Here is a 23848-nt window from a genome sequence, read left to right as displayed (position 1 = left end):
TCTTGTTGGTTCGGAAAGTCTCCTAAGCTTTAATTAAACAACTTTACTTTTCGTAGCAATAAAATTTTGGATTTGGTATATTGTGATGTTTGGGACCCTATCCCACTGTTTCTCTTGATGGTTATAGATTTTTCCTCTTATGGGTTGATCATCACTCTCTTTACATGTGGTTTTACCCTCTTGCGCATAAGTTTGATGTTTATTCCATATTTACAAATTCTACTACCATGGTTGAAAGTCAATTGAACACCAAACTGAAAAATATACAAATCGATTGGGGAGGATAATTTCGCTCTTTCACTCCTTTCTTCACAAAACATGGCATCATTCACTAACGCTCTTGTCCTCATACTAGTGAACAAAATGGGATCGTTGAGCATCATCACCACCATATTGTGAAAACCAGTTATGATCTTCTTGCCCAATCCCATCTTCCATAATGTTTCTGGAAATTTGCTTTGAAACTACTGTTTATCTCATAAATCATTTACCATCCGGAAGTTCATTGAACAAATCTGCTTTTCAACAAGTCTACACCTAAGTTTTTAATATTTATTTCTTTGTGTTTTTGTTTGTGGATGTTTTACTCACCTTCGTCCCTAAAATCATTACAAGCTTGATTTTTTATCTACACCATGTGTTTTCCTTGGTTATAGTCGTATCCACCATGGCTATCGATGTTTTCATCCTAAATTAAACGAATATACATATGTTTTCCCATTTCATTGTCCTCCACCATAACTGCCCACCTTTTCTTCTAATCCTGATATTTTTGTATTTCCTACACCACCCCCAAATGTAGTTCCTGATCCCATCCACACAAACTACCCTAACTCTCCTATTACCACACAACTATCCTCACCTCCGACCACTTCTCCCAACACTAACCAATGTTCACCTTCTATCCCACCTCCTCCGACTCCACCTCATCCTCCTCCTCAGTCCTAACCCCTTAATATTCGTCAAAACCCAAAACGTACCTGCACATTTGATCCTTCTGCTTACACTTCCACTCGTGCTAACACCTCTCAAATCGAACCCACTTTATTTATCGTTGCCAAAAACTCTCCCGAGTGGCGTCTTGCCATGAATGAGGAGTTTCAAGTGCTTCAAAGGAATGCAACATGGTCCTCAGTTCCTTATGTTAACAACATTAATCTCATTGACTATAAGTTGGTTTACAGTTTAACGAAGGATCCACAAGCCAATGTTACTAGCTACAAAGCACGTCTTGTCGCCAAAGAATTTAATCAACAACTAGGTGATGACTACCATGAAACAATCAGTCCTGTGATCAAGTCAACCACCATTCAGGTCATTTTGTCTCATGCCGTGACCAACAATTCGACTTTATGAAAATTGGACGTTAAAAATGCATTTTTACATGGTGAATTGCAAATGAAACAACCTCATGGATTTGTTAATCCAATTAATCCGGACCATGTTTTTCTTCTACACAAGTCTCCTTATGGGCCTAAGCAAGCCCCACAGGTGTGGTTTAATCGGTTGTCTACAGTTCTATTTCAGCTTGGTTTTTTAGGATCCAAAACTGATCCTTCACTGTTTATTCTCAACTCTGGTGGCACTATTGATTATGTTCTTGTTCATGTGGATGATATTATCATCACTGGATACAACCATGCATTATGGACTGCATTATAAATTGTCTAAGCTCTACTTTTTCCATTAAAGATCTCAGTCATCTTCACTATTTCTCAGGAACCAAGGTTATTCGTCATCACAAGAATCGTGTGTTATCTTAACGATAATATATCCTTAAGATCCTTCCGCAGTCAAGCCTCTCTGACTGCAAGCCGGTTTGTTCTCTCATGAGTTCTTCTTAGCTTTTGAGTATTCATTATAGCCACCCCTTTCAAATCCAGCCATATATCGTCAAAATGTTGGAGCATTCCAATCATGTTACTTTATCACGCACATATATTGTCTTTGTTGTCAACAGAGTATCAGTTCATGCACGCTCCAATAGAGAATCATTGGTCTCCTGTTAAACGCATCTTGCGTTATTTAAAAGGAACAACCGATCTCGGTCTCTTGATTCATCACGGGTCCGGTTCTTCTCTTCTCTACATGCTTTCATAAATGCTTATTGGCAAGATTCTACCTCCTCACTAGTTCAGGCCTATTCTGACTCTGATTGGGCTGGCTGTCCAGTCGACCGACGATCAGGGTGATATGTCATCTACTTGGGATCAAATATTGTCTCATGAACTAACCATAAACAAAAAACAGTTTTCAAGGTCCTTAACTAAACAGGAGTACAAAGCTTTTGCTGATACATTTGTAAAATTTATTTGATTGAAAGCTCTCTTGCATGAGCTTGAACCTTACCTTTTTCCCATTCAATATCCATGAAAATGATCATTTTGTTAAGAAATTCCATAATCACCCCTGGACTGCATCATCTATCAGGAAAATATCACCTGTAAACCATCATGCGCTTTAATTCCAACAACAATAGTGTCACGCAATCCTTTAATACCGTGATTTTAATAGCAAAAATAAATATTTTACTCAAATTTCATGTTAAAATTTACCATTTATGTGCAAAAATTAAGTTACCTGACTGTGTGACTATATGCACCAATAGCTCGCATTTCATATAGATGATGGATTGTTTTTTTTTTCAAAATATATCAATATTTGTTAGCAAATTCAAGTAAATAAGACTAACCTCCCATCTTCAAAGAAAAGAGTATCATATCCAATAATTTTTGACAATAAGAGCACCGGCCAACTAAATCACAACATTATGTAAATTATATGAATGTTAATCGAGAAAAAAAAGGTTGGAACAAACGAAATCAAACAAAAACGAAAACCCAAAACTGGAAACTAAATTTAAATCAAACCCTAACCCAAAATTTATTCTTCGTCTTTATTAAAACTGGAAATCGCACCAACGCCTTCCACCACCAGGAAAGAATTTATGGATGAAGCCCACAACCTCCTTTCACCGACGACCCTACCTCCATCCCCCTCTCCGTCCTTTCCGGCCACAAATAACAATTGAAGAATAGAAATTTTTATTAAGTTCCCGATATCATTATGGATTTCAGTGGTGATTTCATTGTTGGAAAGAGAAACCAAAGTAGAGGAGGAAAAGATTGACTGAGATGTAAAGCTCTCTTTTATAATCACGCCGATTGAGAAACATGGGGTGGAGTTTGAAGTGAGTTGAAGTCGGTTAGGTTGAAGACGTGAACGTGGGGAGAAGAAGAAGGAAGCGTGCGGAGAAGCAGAAAAAGGCTGCAACCTCTAACCGTAAATGTTGAGTTATTCCGGTGGAGATTGAAATATGGGAGAGTTTTAAGGGCTGTGATTGTTTCGACCGTTTCTCATTCACCATCAATAATAATATAAAGAATATGGAAGAGGGAATTACTAAAACTAAGAATATGAGACCAATAAATTAAAAGTGATCTTTAAATGAGACATACTGGGAACTATTTTGAAGTTTATCATAAAATTCTACTTATTTTCTTCTGAATCTTCATTATAGTGACTGTAAGCAACGCTCAAGGAAGAAATTCGATCTATTCATTTTTTCCATGCTAGGGTTACATCCAATGTAAAATTGATTTGGGTTTTTTTTCGAGTTTTTCCTATTTTCGAATTCAAAATCATAACTTGAATTTAAAATCACAAATTCGTCTATGGTTATGTACTTTGCTTTCCTCCACCCGTTCACCCTCAATGTCATTCATTGATATTTAGTTTTAATTTTAATGTTGAAGATTATGTCAACGGAAAACGAGAAAAGGTAATATTCTTTTCTTCGATTGTCTATATATCTGTGACAATCCTATATTTTTCCAAAGCTTTGTAACACTAACAAGTCAAATACAACGAAACTATTTGGAATCAACGGAATTAACCTCAAAAATAAAGTATTCAAAAATCTAAATTTGGGATGCATCAAATGTTAGATATCGTGCCAAGATTTCTGAAAACATAAAGAACATTCGAAACCGGTTTATAATAAAGGAATTACGACCACTCGATTATTCACGACACACCGGTAAAGCATTATTTAACGTAAAAAGTGAAATTCCAATAAAATGTATTTTAGCCTTAGGTATCTAAGCAAAAGTCCTAGAGTTCGTTTAACTATAAACCTGGATAAAAAGATTGCCAAGATTGAACCTCGTATGAAGAAGTTACGAAATTTTAACGGAGTCCCGGCCTACTTAAAACAGAGTATTAAAAATAAATTCAAAACTAGCCGACAGAGTCTAAATGAAAGTTGTAGAGCATAGTCTCACCTACGCATGGATATAAAGAACGCGAAAAACAGAGCCCGTACGCGAAAGTTATGGAATTTAGAAGTTTGAAGCCATAATTACGCCCAACGTAATTCAAGCGTATGCCCAACGTACTCAGGTGCAGGATCGAGTCCCATCGGCTGCAGGCTCTACGCCTAGCTAGACTCGAGTCGTAATCCATGACGCAAAGTTATGCCCAGCGTAACCGAAGTACGCCCAGCGTAACGCGTACGCCCAGCGTACTCCAGTGGTACGCCCAGCGTACTCACACCTTCAACCCTATAAATAGAGGGCATAAACTCCAGACTTTGGCACACTTCTCTCAAACTCTCACTCACTTTCAAGCACCAGAGGCCATCCCGACACCCTCGGTTCCGCACCCGAGCCCCCAACGAAGGTTCTACGCTACCGAGATCCCCGAGAAGCTCGAAGGCGCAACTTTTCGCAGTTGAAGTTCTGATCGACTCTTGTCTCACTCTCTTCAAACCGAACAGGTGAGTTTATACCCCTACTTTTCAAGTCTTTTCATGTTTTAGGGGGGGGGGGGGATACAAGTACAATACAAGAAAACGTATCGTTTTATAAATATAAATACAACATCTATCTTGTTATTATTCGATACCAACATCTTACTTTACGTATAAAGTATAGTATTTCACCACATCATTTTCATCAAATGGAACATATTTTATGAAAAACTATAATGGGTATAGTTTGCGAGTTATTCATACATTCTTACGTATACATCTTGAAAACGAAATACTTTCACCTAAAGTGAAATAAAGACTTTCTTATCGTAAATCTATTTATACTAAGTAATGTGAGATATTCAATCTTCAACGTACTCTTCAGTATGCATTTCAAGTCCTGTGTTATAAGCCATAATCTCTTAGAAGGAGAGCATGATACTTGTGTATAGATCTATACGGGATTGACAATCCCGCACCTAAACTGTTAGCTACAGTTAGACCGGCAGGTATGGGTGACAAATGTCATAACATTACAACACCTGAAGAATGTTGTTGCAGGCAGTCTGCGTCAATAATATGGTTATAAGACTCACACGAAAGAATAAAAACAAGCTTGATTTACGAGACTCATATATGCATTCACTATTTTCATTATTTTGAGTGCAATAATTATCTTTAACATTTGAGTACGAAAGATACTAACACCCTCAAACTATGGGAACTTTGCAAACTATATGTGGAAAATATTGGATTTTCTGGAAACTATGTTCATCTATTTTCTTCCAAAAAGATATAATTTTTCAGTACAAAAACACTTATGAACTCACCAACTTTATTGTTGACACTTTTCGAAACCACTTGTATTTTTAGGGAATCAGTAATACAGGTAACTACCATCTTTTGAAGAATGAACACTAAGGCGTTTATTATCAAACATTTTAAATCATCGTATTGTAATATTCTTTTGGTAACATGTATAACGCAACAATGTATGTTTTTATTATATATATGATGGTTGTGTTACTTTCTTTACAATATTCAATTGTTATGGTACTACGTGAAGTCAACCACCCCCGAACGTTTCCGCCATTCTGGTTTGGGGGTGTGACAGATTGGTATCGGAGCACTGTTTATAGTGAACTAAGTATATCGAACCATATACGCTATACAAACTATAAATATAAGGGGGACCAAAAACCCTCTGACAAAACATTTTCATAAGCAATATATTTTCTTTTAAAAATATACGTTTTTACACGCATGCATCGGTCTCGTATCATAAACAAAGTTTTTAAAAAAGTATTAAGACAAGTTGCGACACTATTATTGGGCCTCGAGGTGTGTAATCTAATCGAGAATAAATATAGTCTGATCAACTATATTTATCCTGGATTTGACCAACGTACGTCGAAAAATGGTCGTAGTAAGCAACAAGTCAAAAACTTACCAAATAAAATTTCTGAACTTGCAAATCCGAAATACTATAGGAGTAATTTACAAAATATATAGGACGATAAAAATCATGCACCCCTCAAGATATGGTTAAACTTAGGATGCCGTCAAATAGAAATTTATGTTCTTATAAAATTCTTATATTTCTATCCTAGTACCGACAAAATGGCCGGATTCCATATACCAGGAGATACGTACTACCCAAACCAAGGTAACAGTGGATGGATAGAAGAAGATCTGGAAGAAGACCCCTAGGAAATTGAAGAGGAAGTCGAAGAGGAGTTCGAAGTCGACGAGGAAGTTGAAGTCAAAGAAGAGACTATATAGGAGGAAGAGGAAGTTACCAATGGAACAGACTCCGAGCCATAAATAATCAACCCTCCTGTTCCTCATCCTCTCTAAGTTAGAGTGGGTTACCAACATCCCATTTCCATTTGGGGAAGCCATCTCTACCATTGGAGCCGTCAACTAGGTGTACGCCCTCCCTTCGGCATGTGTCGGGAGTTTTACAATGTCAGTGGAGGATGCTCAGCCGATCGAGCGCTTCCCGTCCTTGTGGGCACAATAGCCACCCAGAACTACCATTCGGACATGCAAGCGGCAAGAATTCAGGAGATCAATGATACTACACAGGGTAACGCCGCAGACATCCATCGTCTGGACGGACTACATGAAGATACCCAACCCCACACAGGGACGCTTCGAAACCAAATGGAGGCATCACTTGCAGAAATAAAAGAGATGAAAGAACAACAAGCGGTCCTTGAGAGGCGTTTAATGGGAGTCAAACAATCGGATGCAAAGTACAGCTCCAAACGCACAACACGCCGCAAGTAGGACTTGTGCAATCCCAATAATTTTGATATAGAATAGGAACTCGGATAAAAGTTTTTCTTACCTTCTTGAACTTGTAATCGTAGACCTTTAGATAGGTCAATTTTTTTTCCTAAAACGTGAAGCATAATGTAACGCACCGTAGGTGTGACATATATATATATATATATATATATATATATATATATATATATATATATATACATATATAAAGTATTTCTTTACATTCCTTTCCAAACTTATAGGATTATCTAAATTGCTATGTCTACTTCGAAACCATTAACTAAAGGCGAAACAAATTACAAGATATAACTAACCCTTTAATGCATGATTGTTAAAACATTAGAAACTTATTATCTTCATTATTATCTCTACCAGAACATGCCTCCTCGCAGATCATCATGCAGAAACTCAGATCCAACACCACCTCCACCACCTCCTCCAATTATGGGTGCAACTATGTTCCAAGCTGCTGTAACGGCCGCTGTAACTGCAGCGATGGCACAAATGAGTAACAATGGGTCAAAAGAAGGAACAAACAGCTTTACAAATGGTCAAAACCAAGGCCGTTCCGGAGAATGTACTTATAAATAGTTCACCAATGGTAAACCTATTCCCTTTAGTGGGACTGAGGGAGTACTGGCTCTATCCCAATTGATAGAGAAAACGGAAGTTGTGTTCGAAGTATGCGCGTGCACTGAAGAAAGCAAAGTAAAAATTTCCGCCTTTACTTTCTCCGAACGAGCCCTAACATGGTGGAACGGTCACGTCAAGACACTAACCTTGGTGGTGGCAAACTCCATGGGTTGGGAAAATCTGAAACGAATGCTTCTACGAGAGTACTGCCCAAGAGGCGAGATTTAGAAGCTTGAACAGGAGCTGTGGGGCCTTACGATGGTAGGCTCGGACATCGCAGGCTATACAAACAGATTCAGCGACTTGATAATATTATGCCCAGGAATGATGACTCTAGAAAGCCAAAAGGTGGAAAGGTATACGTGGGGACTATCACCCCAACTTCGAGGGAGTGTGTTAGCCTCCAAATCCACAACGTTCGACAGTGCCAAGGAACTAGTGCAATCTCTCGTTGATCATGTAGTCTGTCAAAGTGTCATAACCGTCGTCACCGAACCAACCAAAGGAAGCAACAACAACGACAACAATGCCAACAACAACAAGAAGAAGAAATTCTGGAACAAGAGAAAAGGTCAAACTTCGCAAGAACCTTTAAAGAAATAGATGGTGGCAGTCCATGCCGCTACTACCCCCACTACAACTCCTACTACCCCGGCACCAACGAAACAATATGCTGGGAACCTGCCAAAGTGCAACAAATGCAATTACCATAACCACGGTAATTGTCGTGAAATGCACTGTAAAAATTGTGACAGAAAAGGGCACACTGCCCGTTTCTGTAAGGCACCGGCACGACCAATCACTCAGGTTCCTGGTGCTGGAGTAAGCCAGGCATGTTATGGGTGTAGAGAATCGGGGCATTTTAAGAGGGATTGCCTCAAGGAAAGGAATACTGGCGGTGTAGGAAGAGTGCTGGCGATAGGAGAGAACGAAGCAATAACTGACCCCACGGTGGTTACAGGTACGTTTCTCCTCGACAACATTTATGCATGCATACTCTTTGACTGCGGTACGGAGAGAAGTTTTGTGAGTCATAAATTCAAACACCTACTTAATCAAAAACTCCAATCACTCGATAAAATATTCACTGTAGAAATGGCAAACGGTAAAACGGAAAGCGCAAGCAATATGTACGTAGGGTGCACATTAAATTTAAACGAGAACTTGTTTCGAATCAATCTTATGCCCATTTCAATAAGAAGTTTTGATGTCATCATCGGTATAGACTGGTTAAGCCTTCAACATGCCAAGATACTTTGTCACGAAAGGGTCGTTCGCCTCAATCTGCCAAACGGCAAAACTCTTGTCATTTATGGTGACAAACCCAGTACAAAATTACAAATCATCTCCTGCGTCAAAGCACAAAAATATTTTCGCAAAGAATATCATGCCTTTCTAGCCCACATAGTAGACAAGAAACGTGAATCGAAGGACATTAAGGACATTCCGGAAGTCTGCAACTTCCCAGACGTCTTCCCAGAAGATCTTCCAGGAGTCCCACTAGAACGCCAAGTCGAGTTCAGGATCGACTTAATTCCCGGAGCTACCCCAGTAGCAAGATCACCGTATCGTCTAGCCCCAGTCGAGATGCAGGAACTGTCCAGTCAACTAAACGAGCTGCTGAGCAAAGGCTTCATCAGACCAAGCTTTTCACCATGGGGAGCACCGGTCCTATTCGTAAAGAAGAAATATGGATCCTTTCGCATGTGCATCGATTACCGGGAACTGAACAAACTCACGATCAAGAACCGATATCCCCTGCCGCGCATAGACGATTTGTTCGATCAACTACAAGGAGCAAGCTACTTCTCAAAGATCGATCTAAGATCGGGTTATCACCAACTATGAGTATTGGAAGGAGACATCCCCAAAACGGCATTCCGGGAACGACTTAAAGCATCAAGAGATAGACAAAGACCTATGCGGATAAAAGATGGAAACCCTTGGAATTCCAGGTTAAAGACCGTGTCCTACTAAAAGTCTCTCCCTGGAAAGCATTAATACGTTTTGGAAAGCGTGGAAAGCTTAACCCAAGGTACATCGGACCATTCGAGATCCTTGCCAGGATTGGTCCGGTGGCTTACAAGCTTTGATTACCTCAAGAACTCCACAACGTACACCCTACCTTTCACATATCAAACCTAAAGAAGTGATTGTCCGATGAGACACTCGTCATCCCTCTGGACGAAATTGCAATAAATGAGAATCTCCAGTTCGTAGAAGAACTGGTAGAGATCATGGATTGGGAAATCAAAAGAACTAAACAAAGTCGCATACCTATTGTAAAGGTCTGCTGGAATGCCAAACAAGGACCTGAGTACACCTGGGAACGCGAGGATCAGATGAAACAAAAGTACCCGCATCTTTTTCCTAACCTGTAAACTCTGTCTTAGATTAAATTTCGGGACGAAATTCCCATAACGGGGGGATGATGTGACAACCCTATATTTTTCCAACGCTTTGTAACACTCAAAAGTCAAATACAACGAAACTATTTGGAATCAACGGAATTAACCTCAAAAATAAAGTATTCAAAAATCCAAATATGGGATGCATCAAATGTTAGATATCGTGCCAAGATTTCTAAAGGAATTATGACCACTCGATTATTCACAACACACCGGTAAAGCATTATTTAATGTAAAAAGAGAAATTCCAATAAAATGCATTTTAGCATTAGGTATCTAAACAAATGTTCTATAGTTCGTTAAACTGTAAACATGAATAAAAAGATCGCCAAGATTGAACCTCATATGAAGAAGTTACGAATTTTTAACGGACTTTAGCAGTCCCGGCCTATTAAAAACATACTATTAAAAATAAAGTCAAAACTAGCCGACGGAGTCTAAATCAAAGTTGTAGAGCATAGTCTCACCTATGCATGGATATAAAGAACGCGAAAAATGGAGCCCATACACGAAAGTTACGGAATTTAGAAGTTTGAAGCCAGAATTACGCCTAGCGTAATTCAAGCATACGACCAGCGTACTCAGGTGCACGGTCGAGTCCCATCGACTGCAGGCTCTACGCCTAGCTAGACTCGAGTCGTAAGCCATGACGCAAAGTTACGCCCAGCGTAACAGAAGTACGCCCTGCGTAACGCGTACGCCCAGCGTACTCACACCTTCAACCCTATAAATAGAGGGCATAAACTCCGGACTTTGGCACACTTCTCTCAAACTCTCACTCACTTTCACACACTTTTAAGCACCAGAGGCCATCCCAACACCCTCGGTTCCACACCCGAGCTTCCGACGAAGGTTCTACGCTACCGAGATCCCCGAGAAGCTCGAAGGCGCAACTTTTCGTAGTTGAAGTTTTGCTCAACTCTAGTCTCACTCTCTTCAAACGGAACATGTGAGTTCATACCCCTACTTTTCAAGTCTTTTAATGTTTTAGTGGGGGAATACAAGTACAATACAAGAAAACGTATCGTTTTCTAAATATAAATACAACATCTATCTTGTTATTATTCGATACCAATATCTTACTTTACGTATAAAGTATAGTGTTTCACCAAGTCATTTTCATCAAATGGAACATATTTTCTGAAAAACTATAATGGGTATAGTTTGCGAGTTATTCATACATTCTTACGTATACATCTTGAAAACGAAATACTTTCACCTAAAGTGAAATAAAGTCTTTCTTATCGTAAATCTATTTATTCTAAGTAATGTGAGATATTCAATCTTCAACGTACTCTTCAGTATGCATTTCAAGTCCTGTGTTATAAGCCATAATCTCTTAGAAGGAGAGCGTGATACTTGTGTATAGATCTATACGAGATTGACAATCTCGCACCTAAAGTGTTAGTTACAATTAGACCGGCAGGTCTGGGGTGACAAATGTCATAACATTACAACACCCGAAGAATGTTGTTGCAGGCAGTCTGCGTCAAAAGTATGGTTATAAGACTCACACGAAAGTATAAAAACAAGCTTGATTTACGAGACTCATATATGCATTCAGTATTTACATTATTTTGAGTACAATTTTTATCTTTAACATTAGACTATGAAAGATACTAACACCCTCAAACTATGGGAACTTTTCAAACTATATGTGGAAAATATTGGATTTTCTAGAAACTACGTTCATCTATTTTCTTTCAAAAAGATATACTTTTTCAGTACAAAAACCGAAACGACCCAAAAATACGACCCAAAAATTTTTGTTTTTAATATAATCAAAAACTGAAATCAGAGTATCATATAAATAAACCATGCGTGATATGTTCCAAAACATAATAAAATACTGTGCGGAAAACTGTATCATACTACATCAAATCAAACAACTAAATCAATCCCAGGCTAAAGGTGAGGCGGTGGTGTGTGCGATGCCGTCATCCCAAGCTCTTCCCTTTGCTTACGGAAGTACCTGAAACGAAAACTGAAACTGTAAGCACGAAGCTTAGTGAGCTCCCCCAAAATACCACATACCATACAATAACAATATCATATAAACACATATCGGGCCTTGCCCACTGCATCGGGACGAAGCCCGGAAACTGCATCGGACCGAAGTCCGGAACTGACTGGGACCTTGTCCCCTGCATCGGACCAAGGTCCGGAACTAACTGCATCGGACCGAAGTCCGGAACTGACTGGGACCTTGTCCCCTGCATCGGACCAAAGCCCGGAACTAACTGCATCGGACCAAAGTCCGGAACTGAGCATAGCATAGCATACCATAACAACTAGCATGAACACATATACTGCATACTACATCGGGCCGTATCCCGGAACACATAATACATAACACATAAAACATAGCTCACAAATCCTGTCTGAGCCACGAAGGCATCAAACATACTAACTACTACATTGGATCAAGTCCGGAAACTACTGCTAACTGGACGGGCTAACATTGTGGCCTTAGACCCGTCCCTACTGGAAGGAAACTCACCTCGTAAACTAGCGGATGAGTGTATGGCTCGGAAAGCTAACGACTGCTGCTCCTGAATCTCCTCGGCTACAAATCCATAAACACACTCAATCAATTACTAACACTACACTCGGGGTAAAATGACTCTTTTACCCTTGGTCAAAGTCAACTTACTCAGGGCTGACTCGCCGAGTCGGGATACCCAACTCGCCGAGTCCTAGTCTCACCTCTCAGCTCTTACACGCTGATACTCGTCGAGTGTGGCATCGACTCGACGAGTACCCTCTGGATCCAAGAACTCAGATGATCTTCATCCGACTCGCCGAGTCTTATGAACAGACTCGACGAGTTGTTCTTGATCCCCAAGAAGATTGCCTTGGACTCGCCGAGTTGTATGAACAAACTCGCCGAGTCCCTCCATCACTAAGTCTACTCTCAACTCGCTGAGTCCACTCCCTAACTCATCTCGACCACTCGACACTGATAAAACTGAAGAACTCGGGACTCGCGACCCGACTCGCCGAGTCGCCGCCATGCAACAGATTTTTTACTTGATTTTATTTGAATCCAATGCATACAATTGATAGATCTGAGTCCAATAAGCTGTTTTACCACGTAAAGTTTCCAACTTTACGTGCACAACCTCATGAATAAGGGAAACAAGGCTAAAAGATGCATAAAATGAGTAGATCCATGGCTAACATGCAATGTAACCCCAAAAAGACAGTAGATCTGGGCTCTACAACACCCCAACATCCAGATCCATAGATATTTCGACTTATTAAGACATTCATGCAAACATAAGGCTTGGAACAAACATCAAATAGCTCTTAGAAGAGCTCTAATGGAAGTTTAAAGCATATAACCAGAAGGGAACTCCGAAAATACCTCAATAAACTCAGATTTGTCCTTGGATCTTTGCACTACAACTCGTTTCCTTGCTTCCTTCTTCTTCTCCTTCTTCACACCTTCACAAAAATGGCACCAAATCACTTATAAGCTCTCAAGGGAGGATTAGGGTTTTCTCACTGAGTTCTCAGGGTGAAAGTGGCGAGAATGAGGCTATAATGTGGTTTAAATAGTGGGCAAACCCGGGGATTTAGGGTTTCACCCAGACGGACGGACTCGCCGAGTCCGGGATATGGACTCGCCGAGTCCCCGGCTCCCGCGTGCACAAAAAACTCGACCCAACTCGACGAGTCAGGCTAGAACTCGCCGAGTCCCTCTTGAAAACTTAGACAATTAACAATTAATTAACATACCGGGAATGGGTCGTTACAAAAACACTTATAAACTCACCAACTTTATTGTTGATACTTTTCGTAACCACTTGTATTTCTCAGGGAATCAGTAATACTGGTAACTACCAGCTTTTGAAGAAGGAACGCTAAGGCGTTTATTATTAAACATTTTAAATAATCATATTGTAATATTCTTTTGGTAACATGTATAACGCAACAATGTACTTTTTTATTATATATATGATGGTTGTGTTAGTTTCTTTACAGTATTCAATTGTTATGGTACTACATGAAGTCATCCACCCTTGAATGTTTCCGCCATTTTGGTTTGGGGGTGTGACAATATCCTCTGTCTTCGTGTGCTTATGATGATGTTCTTTTGGATGTTGAAAGGATTAAAATGAAGCAGAATTTTTAGCTTGCTCATACTTCTCACTTCCTCTTTCTCCATTTACATCTGTTCTTTAATTTTTTTCAGAGATGATTCTGATGGTGTATAGTCTTTGACAGCTGTCCATTTTTCTTTTTAGAGAAAAGAGAACAACAATTGGATGTTACTTTCTTAAACGAAAGGTATTCCATCTGTGAAAGACTTGGTTTTTTTTCTACAAAGCATTGTAGTTCTCATTTTCATCATGGAGGTTTATCCAAATAGAAGTATATATAAGCAGTTAGACTTTGCTAACTTGGCTTATTTAGATTTGAGAAGTGTAAATTTTATTATTTGCATCTGAGATGTAAAACTTTTTATTTATCAATATGGATGTGTGTAATTGGTCATGTTTGCAGGACGCTGAAGGGAAAGCAGTAGAAGCCTTCCATTTTTGAACCCTTTATAAAGATATCATACATATATATTTCCCAAGCTTAATCAGCTGCCAACTCATTTGAGTGGAACCCAATTATTTTTTTTCTTGAAACTATAGCCATTGTTACACAGTTTCCATATGATAAAAAAAAGTGTGCTTTATCTAACTTATCATTTTTGTACTCAAATCTAAGTTAGATTAATTGCAGAATTGGATAGCTTACTCAAGGAGTTTGTAACATTTGTGTTTCTTGCCACAAGATGGAAGATTTTGCTTCAAAAGCTTTGTAAATCTTGTGAAATTGAAGTAGATTTTTATTAAAGAAATTCTCTGCAAATAGAAACCATGGTTAAAATGCAATAAATAGCAACAACCTACTTTTCTTTCTCTTTGATAACTAGAAAATATTTCCACTCGTGATGGACAATGCATGTTATCGCTTAATCATTAATTCCTACTGTTAAAACTTCAAAGTGTCTTTATTGGATTACATGTATCCAGGATTAAACATTTGTGGCAAAAAGACCCTTTAAACATTAGGTGAATTTTTTTCATTATTTGGGTGGTATTTGCGTTGTGTGTGAAAGCAATACAATAACTAAATTCATAGACCTCATTCCTTATAAATGGACCAACATTTAGGGCATAGGGAGGAGCTAATTTTTTTGGATTTAATATTACTAATGCATATCATTAGTCTTGTTAGCAAAAATGATTTCCATGTCAATGGGATTATGATCAATTTGTGTATTTATTATTAATCACAATAAGGTTATAAATTAGTGTTAGTGTTATATAATAAAACTAAAAAGGGACTAATGTGAAACTAGAAATGATATTTATGGAAATTGGTCACCGATTCCAGTTTTTTGAAAAAGAAAAAGTTGGCATTATAGCAAAAAGCTATACTCATTCATTGTGGAAGAAAAAAAAAGGACGGACATGATAACTGGACAAGGAAAAAATTATGTCTATGGACCCTACTATGTTCCAGCTCCACTAATTCACACCATACTCGGTCTACGTACCTTTTTCTTCTTATGTGCAAATTCTCATCTCTTCAAATCAAAGCTCTCAAGAAAAAAAAAAAACGGAATCTTTCCTTTTAATATATAACAAGATATTAAATATATTATATATTACATCTAAATTATAATTATTAGATAAAAATGAAGTATAAATGCATAAAATAAAAAAGGAAAAAAATAAAATCGACAATTAAAACTTCACATCTATTTTAGAGAAATGAATAATGTTAATCTATATTTGGGGACAAACTATTTATATTTCCAATTATAGAGATGAAATTGATATATTATTGGAGGAGAATGAGAAAAACTATGAATAGTGTTCCTCCATATTTGGGGGAAACTAATTATGTCTTAAAAAATGGAGATGAAAATGAGATAGAATTAGAAAAGAATGAAGTAAGAAATAGAGAAAAAAAGGAATTTACGAGTGGACTGAAGATGCTCTAAAAAGATAGATTATTTCAAAGTTTATTCCCACGTCTAACACGAAAAATAATTAAGCAATTTATTTGGCAAATTTGATATATAGTTTGGGGCAATGTTGTGTCATTTCTCTTATTTATTTTATACAAGTTATAATATTAAAATAATATATATATATATATATATATATATATATATATATATATATATATATATATATATATATATATATATATATTTATTTATTTATATTAAAGTTCTCTTCCCTTTTAGCTTTTGGGAAAAATGGTCCTTTTTTTATATTAGTTTTGTTATATTGTACATATTTGTTTTATGGTCATTTTGACATTTTTAGTTGGTACAGTGAAATTTTTTACATTTATTCATAAAAAACACAAAAAACTGCCCGGGGTAAAATTCGGGTTTTTTATCATTGCATTTTCTACGTCTGTCATATTCTTCTTTTGGTATATTTTTTCTATATTGGTTCTCATATTTATTTTTTTTATTTTTGTCTGCCCTCACCAAAGACAACTAAAACAGTCAAACGTCTATTAATCTATAAACAAAAACGACACTCAAATCAGACGCACACGACCATACGGAACATGGACAACTTATCTAGTTATTATTATTATTATTTGTTTTGAAACGCTATGTTCTTTTTTCATTATATTAAAATATCACAAATATATTTAACATTGGTGTCATTTCATTTCGAGTGATTCTGTTTAGTAATATAATATATTAAAAATATTCAATTGTTATTATGTATTTATAAGGGACTAATATGAAACTATAAACGATATTTATGTAAATTGGTGGGCCGATTTCTTTGAAAAAGAAAGGATAGCAAACACGTCTCACTGTAGAAGAAAAAGAAGAAAGGTCGGACCCGATCAAGGATAACTATGGACCCTACTGTACTACAGTGGATGCTGAGTGACTTCCAGCACCAATATACTCAGTCTACGTACCTTTTTCTCTCATCTGCAAATTCTAATCTCTTGAAATCAAAGCCCTCAGCAAAAAACCGAATCTTTCCTTTCTCCAAATTCGAATGGCTGAAATCGTTGTTAGCGCCGTCATCACCGTGCTGTGTGAGAAGCTGATCTCTGGTGACTTGATGAAGCTTGCTCGATCCGAAGGAATCGATTCTCAGCTGAACAAATGGAAGAAAAACCTGCCCATGATCCAAGCCGTGCTCGCTGATGCAACCGAGAAGCAAATAAAAGAGAGAGCTGTTCAACTGTGGGTGAACGATCTCCATCATTTGGCTTACGACATTGACGATGTACTCGACGATTTGGCCACCGAAGCTCTGCGACGCAAGTTGAATCAAGAAACTCAAGCCAGCACCAGCACTAGTAAGGTATTGAAGCTCGTCCCAAAATGCTGTACTAATTTCAGTCCTCGCAACATTATGTATGGTCAGCAGATGAGTTCTAAGCTAGAAGAGATCACCATCAAATTGCGTGATCTTGTTGACCAGAAAAATGATTTGGGTTTGAATGTGAATGTTGAAAGGTCAAATATAACAGAGAGACGTTTGGAGCAAACTTCACTGGTCGATGAGTCCAAAATAATGGGTCGGGAAGGGGATAAAGAGAAATTGTTGGGAAAGTTGTTGGGAAATGAAGGATGTGACCAGAATGTTAGCGTAGTGTCCATAGTTGGAATGGGTGGAATAGGCAAAACTACTCTTGCCAAACTTTTATACAACGAGCAGAAAGTGAAAGATCACTTTGAATTCAGAGCATGGGTTTGTGTTTCTGAAGAGTGCGATGTGTTTAAGATTAGCAACGCTATTTTTCAAGCAGTAACAGGTCAAAACAAAGATTTTGCTAATCTTGATCTGCTTCATGTGGCCCTCAAAGAAGAACTTTCAAAGAAAAGGTTCCTACTTGTTCTAGATGATGTCTGGAACGAAGACGACAGTAAGTGGGAACAAATACAAAGTCCTCTTCTTGTAGGGGCACCTGGAAGTAGAATTATTGTCACAACCCGGAGTACTCGAGTTGCATCAGTGATGGACTCGCAACAAACTTACCCTTTAAGACTATTGTCAGATGAAGATGCATTGTCATTATTTGCTCAACACGCGTTAGGAGAAAAAAACTTTGACAAACATCCAACACTTAAGTTGTTTGGTGAAGGTATGGTTCAGAAATGTGGTAGATTGCCTTTGGCTTTGACAGCACTTGGGAGGGTCTTGAAGGGAAATCGAAATGGCGATAAATGGGAGAAGTTGTTGAAGAGTGAGATATGGGATATTGATGATGCAAATAAGATTCTTCCAGCTCTAAAACTAAGCTACTATCATCTCCCTCCACATCTCAAGCAGTTGTTTGCATATTTCTCCTTAATTCCCAAGGACTGTGTGTTTGACAAGAATGGGTTAGTCCTATTGTGGGCGGCAGAAGGATTTTTGTCCCAATCAAAAGGAAACAAGTCAATGGAGAATTTAGGTCATGAGTATTTTGAAGAGTTAAAGTCAAGGTCCTTTTTTCAACAGTCAACGAATGACGAGTTAGGATATACAATGCATGACCTGATGAATGAATTGGCCACAAGTGTTGCAGGAGAGTTTTCCTTTAGATTGGATGGTGAGGTGGATGTATCTGACATGAATGAAACTTCTAATAAGTTTCGTCATCTTTCACTTGTAGGTGGAGGATCTAGATCATATAGAAAGTTTATTGAATTACAAAGAGCTAAATACTTGAGAACTTTCTTAGTCATGTCAGATGGTTGGGAGGACGGCTCTTTGGACAAGGTTCTTCTTGAACTACAATTCCTGAGGGTGCTAAGTGTCGTGGGCTTGAATGACATGTACGGAGATAGTGAGATAATCAGGAAGGTACCAGAATCCATTGGTAATCTCAAGCATCTACGGTACCTTAATTTTTCTTATACCGGAATCACATGTTTGCCTGAAGAAGTGAGTGAGCTTTATAATCTACAGACTTTGTTGGTTCATGATTGTGATGAGTTTTCTAGTTTGCCAAAAAATTTTGCAAAGTTAATAAACCTACGACATCTTGATATAAGTAATACTCCGAAATTGAACAAGATGCCCTTGGGGATTGGTGGGTTGATGAGTCTACAAACTCTAACCAAGGTTATTATTGAAGAAGGTAATGGGTTCAAAATATCCGATCTTAAGGGCCTATCTGATCTTCAAGGACGACTTTCGATTAAGGGGCTTGACACAGTTAAAAATCCAATAGAAGCAAAGGTTGCCAACTTACATCAAAAGAAAGGTCTTGATGTTTTGGAGATGGAATGGAGTGATGTGTTTGATGATTCTCGGAATAAGATGATTGAATATGAAGTACTTAAAGAACTAAGGCCTCATCCCAAGTTAAAAAAGCTCAAGATTTTCAATAACAACGGAATGGGATTTCCTACTTGGGTTGGCGATCCCTCCTTTGATCAGTTAACAAAGCTTACATTACGTGGTTGTAGAAGTACACATCTACCAACACTTGGATGTTTAGGATGTCTTAAGAAATTGATTGTTGAAAGTATGAATGAAGTGCAGACCGTGGGTTTTGAGTTCCTTGCACCTGCTAATTCTAATCCTTGCATTGCATTTCCATCCCTTCAAGTTCTGAAATTTGATGATATGAAAGGCTGGCAGAGATGGTCAATTAATAGTGGTGACGGACATGGAGCTCCTAGATCATTTCCTTGTCTTCATGAGATCCGTATAGCCAATTGTTCAGAACTAGCTGAAGTTTCAATCGGATTGATACCTTCACTTCGGGTTTTATATATTGAAGAATGTTCCGAAGCAGTGTTAAGAAGCATGGTTGGTTTGTCCTCATCACTTGTTGAATTAAAAATGTTAAATGTCAAAGGACTTACTCAACTACATGGAGAATATTTAGTGCATCTTGGGGCAGTTGAACATCTATATATTCATAGTTGTGATGAACTGAGATACTTGTGGGAACGAGAATCAGAGGCATGCAAGAGTCTTGTGAGTTTACAGAAGTTGGAAGTTTCAAATTGTAAAAACTTGGTTTCATCAGCCGAGAAAGAGGCTAATATCGGGATCAGCATGGAATCACTTAAATCTGTGAAATTTTGTTACTGTGAGACATTGGAGAGTTACAATTGTCCAAATAGTGTTGAGAATTTGGTGATCTGGCATTGTGATTCAGTGACATCTTTGACCTTCTCAGCAGTGCAGGAGCACCCATCCCCTCTTACTGAATTGATAGTCGGTGATTGTGATAACATACAATTACAACCCAAACCCATTCCAGCAAAAGACTTCAGTTTGTCTCGCTTAACATATCTTAAGATCAGTTATTGCAAGAATCTAAAGTCATTTCCTCATCAGCATTTTCAAAGTTTCGCATCTTTGGAAGAACTGGAGATAAGTCAATGTCCAAGTATGGATTACTCCTTTCCTTGTGGGGTGTGGCCTCCTAATTTAACCGAACTAACGATAGGAGGCTTAAATAAGCCCATGTCAGAGTGGGGTCCGCAAAGTTTTCCTACCTCACTAGTTGACCTATGGTTATATGGCCAAAATTCAGGAGTGGTTTCATTTGCAGTGGCAGACGATGTGAGGAATACTTGTACTACTCCATCATCATCAACTTTTCTTCTTCCACCATCTCTTGTTTTTCTAGTGCTTGCTAGTTTTACGGATGTGGAATCATTTTCAGAGGTCTTACAACACCTCCCCAGCCTTAAAAGACTTAAAATTTATAATTGCCCAAAGCTTGGAGATCTTAAGACCATTTACAACCCATCAAATGTGACAATAGGTGTGTGGAAGTAGAAAAGGTATGTCGTCTCCTTTCCCATCACCTGTGTCTCTTACGTAAGAGTGGTTATTCATTTCAATAATGTTATTATAATCATTGTTTCTTAACAAACGTGAAAGAGGGTTCTACAGCTTGTATCCCAAAGTATTGCGGCCTCCACAACATTTTTTTTTTTTTTTTGATAAATGTGATATTCCTTATAAAGTAAGATTTCAATTTCTGTGTGTATGTGTGTATATATATATATATATATATATATATATATATATATATATATATATATATATATATATATATATATATATATTTTCAATAACTATCCCAAAGTATTAGGAACATTAATTTTGAGACTTGTTTGTTTTGGTTTGTTGATAATACTAATTTTATACTGAACTAACAATCAAAACATGTACAAAAATAAGAGAAAACTATAACTGCAGCAGTTGAATAGCTTTTCGGTTTTTGTAGAACTTTTACCATTAACTTGCTATGTATATTTGTTGCAACTGTATTATTTTATCTTCATTGCACCACTTCTTTGTGTATTCCTTTTCGTTGTCATGTTGTAGTTTTTGTTAATCTCGGCTTCAAGTGAACTTGTGCACTGTTGAATAAATTACTAGAAAACATACCAAAATTGTTTACAATTTGGACTTTTTCCAGAAAATTTGACCTTTTATTTGGTCATCAATTCAGATTTCTTTACAAATTTGTATCGGTTTCTAGGTTAGAAATATATCCATTTGACATTAAAACCTTTTCTGTTTTGGTAAAATAAAAAAAATATGGTCAAACTCTGTATAGCATGACTAATTGTCTTTTTGTGTGGCTATTCCCAGTATAATTGATCAGTATGTTAACGACGATGTAAGTCTACACACTATAGAGTTGTGCAAATATCATGACAACTTATTTGTTGCATTAGTTATTGATTATAGAGATTGTTTATGAAATCATATTAGAATATTCCATATTATTATGTGATCTTGGCATGTTTCTATAAATTATGAGTTTATTCTTAGGTAGTTGCTCAATTTCTACAGGTGCACGTTGGACCAAGGCTGTCTACATGATGTCATTGAGGCAAATCAGCTAAATACGCATGGGGATGGACGTTGAAAAAAGTTATAAGACAATCAAGGGTTCGAGTAAATACCAAATACAAATTCCATATTTGGGATGAATGGTGGATGAAGTGTTGTATAGGTTCACTGAATTGTACTTAGATGTAATTATCAAACATAGTTTGTTTTGGGATTTTACTTAAAAGTAGTTTATAAAAAAAATGCACAGTACAAGAAATGGTTATCTTTATATATAAATAAACAATAATAAATTACAAAATTAGTCATTTTGGTATACGAGATTTATAGGGTTTAGTCTACAAATAAACTCATTTCCCCTTACTTCCGTGAAAGTTGGAGCAAGGCTATCTATAGCCTTTTTAATCTGTTCCATCATCTTTCTATTAATTATATGATATTATCTTTCTATTAATTATATGATGCAAAAATATATCAAGTTAAATCATAGAGAAATTAAATATCCACATCCTTTTTGTTAGAGTAAATTACACAAATGGTTCCTATGGTTTGGGGTTATTTGTACGTTAGGTCTCTAACTTATTTTTTAATTCGGAATGTTCATACTGATTGTTTTTGTTGTATGTTTGGTCCCTGTCTTACCTAAAATACTATTTTGTCTTTGATTTTTTAATTTATTTAAATAAATACATCCCATCGCCACTTCCATCTCATCTTACCTTATATTACATACCCCATCTTATTTAAATAAATTAAAAAATCAATGTCAAATAGTGTTTTTAGGTTAGACAAGGGACCACACACGGCACCAAACGTGCTAACAAGGGACCACGCACACAACAAAAATAATCTGTAGGGACCTTCCGAGTTAAAAAAATAAGTTAAGCACCAAACGCGTAAATTACCCCAAACTATAGGGATCATTCGTGTAATTTACTCTTTTTGTTACTACATATCTCTATTTTATATAAAATAATTACATGTGAAATGTATTACTTATCTTTTAGTCTATTCTTTTGATTTTTCTTTATTTTATATAAAATAATGATATGTAAAATGCATTAATTATCTCTTAGTTTATTCTTTTGATTTTTATATTTGTGTAGGTGGAGACAAAAGGTAAGAACATATTTGGTTTCTTTAGATCATATTATCACCTTAAAAAAAATTAATGAACTAATTTATCCCTATTTCAACGAAATTTTTGATGATGTTCTTCTTTTAATTTGTTATTTTTAAGCATGTTTACTGTTTTTTTTAAGTATTTAACAATAATAGTAAATAAAATCAATATATTACAATACATTAAATTAATATTGGGGATTAAAATTAAACAGATTAACAAGTCAAAAAAAAAAATTAAGGCTTTGAGGTTCTTTTTTAACGATTAATCTAATCTACTCATGTACAACACACAAATCTAAAAAAATTAGTATAATAAAAGTGGTTGCTATAATTGACTCAAAAAACTATCTTAAAAAGTGTAAAATTTTGAGGTTTATTCTTAAACATAATCTCTAAAAAAGCTTTCAGCGAGAGTTTCATGTTGATCAGTGAGTGTTTCATGTTGATCTGAGGAACTCGAAAAAAGTGTTGCACAAAGTATGGTACCGAGGGGAATACCACCCCGTGGTGGTGTGGTACCACTCGCATGCATCTCCTTTTCTCGACTTTGCTTTGTGTAAACAATCGAATCCCCCACCACATGTTTTTATCTATTTTCATATTTAGTATTGATTTCACTCTTATATTTTGTTTCTCTCTTCGTCTAGCACTTTTTTTAGTTAATGAAAGGTTTAATTGTTGTTCTTTATTTTCTTTAATTATCTTATTAAAAATGGTGTGGGAAGTTTGATGTAACGTCCTTTTTTCTAATTAATATTTAAATATTTAGAAAATCATTTTTAAATCATAAGTTGCAAAAAGTCGGAAATTATAACATCCATAAAAATCAT

At 36.9% G+C, this 23848-nt stretch overlaps 1 protein-coding gene and 1 long non-coding RNA gene across 3 annotated transcripts; one reads left to right on the top strand and one right to left on the bottom strand.

Moving 5' to 3' along the window:
- Positions 1–231: 231 nt before the first annotated feature.
- On the bottom strand, positions 232–3514 carry LOC145042994 (uncharacterized). 2 transcript variants are annotated; one of them, XR_013680840.1, is made up of 3 exons: positions 2693–3499; positions 2350–2441; positions 232–2229 (listed from the first exon to the last, which is right to left on the bottom strand). It is a non-coding gene; the product is annotated as an uncharacterized LOC145042994 (long non-coding RNA). The 2 variants fall into 2 exon arrangements; XR_013680839.1 differs by having other exon boundaries at positions 2350–3514.
- A 13511-nt stretch (positions 3515–17025) lies between these two features.
- On the top strand, positions 17026–22194 carry LOC145042985 (putative disease resistance RPP13-like protein 1). Its single transcript, XM_078991514.1, has 2 exons — positions 17026–20869; positions 21894–22194. Exon 1 carries the CDS (start codon positions 17127–17129, stop codon positions 20862–20864), a length of 3738 nt encoding a protein of 1245 aa, XP_078847640.1. The 5' UTR covers positions 17026–17126; the 3' UTR covers positions 20865–20869; positions 21894–22194.
- Positions 22195–23848: the final 1654 nt, after the last annotated feature.

The sequence above is a fragment of the Lactuca saligna genome, chromosome 1, assembly GCF_052625555.1.
Source record: "Lactuca saligna cultivar CGN05327 chromosome 1, ASM5262555v1, whole genome shotgun sequence".
In the NCBI taxonomy this organism is placed as follows: domain Eukaryota; kingdom Viridiplantae; phylum Streptophyta; class Magnoliopsida; order Asterales; family Asteraceae; genus Lactuca; species Lactuca saligna.
This window is presented reverse-complemented; position numbering and strand designations above follow the sequence as displayed.

What these genes read in the sequence shown, in the direction of transcription:
- LOC145042985 (XM_078991514.1), top strand. Translation starts at nt 17,127, where the DNA reads ATGGCTGAAATCGTTGTTAGCGCCGTCATCACCGTGCTGTGTGAGAAG.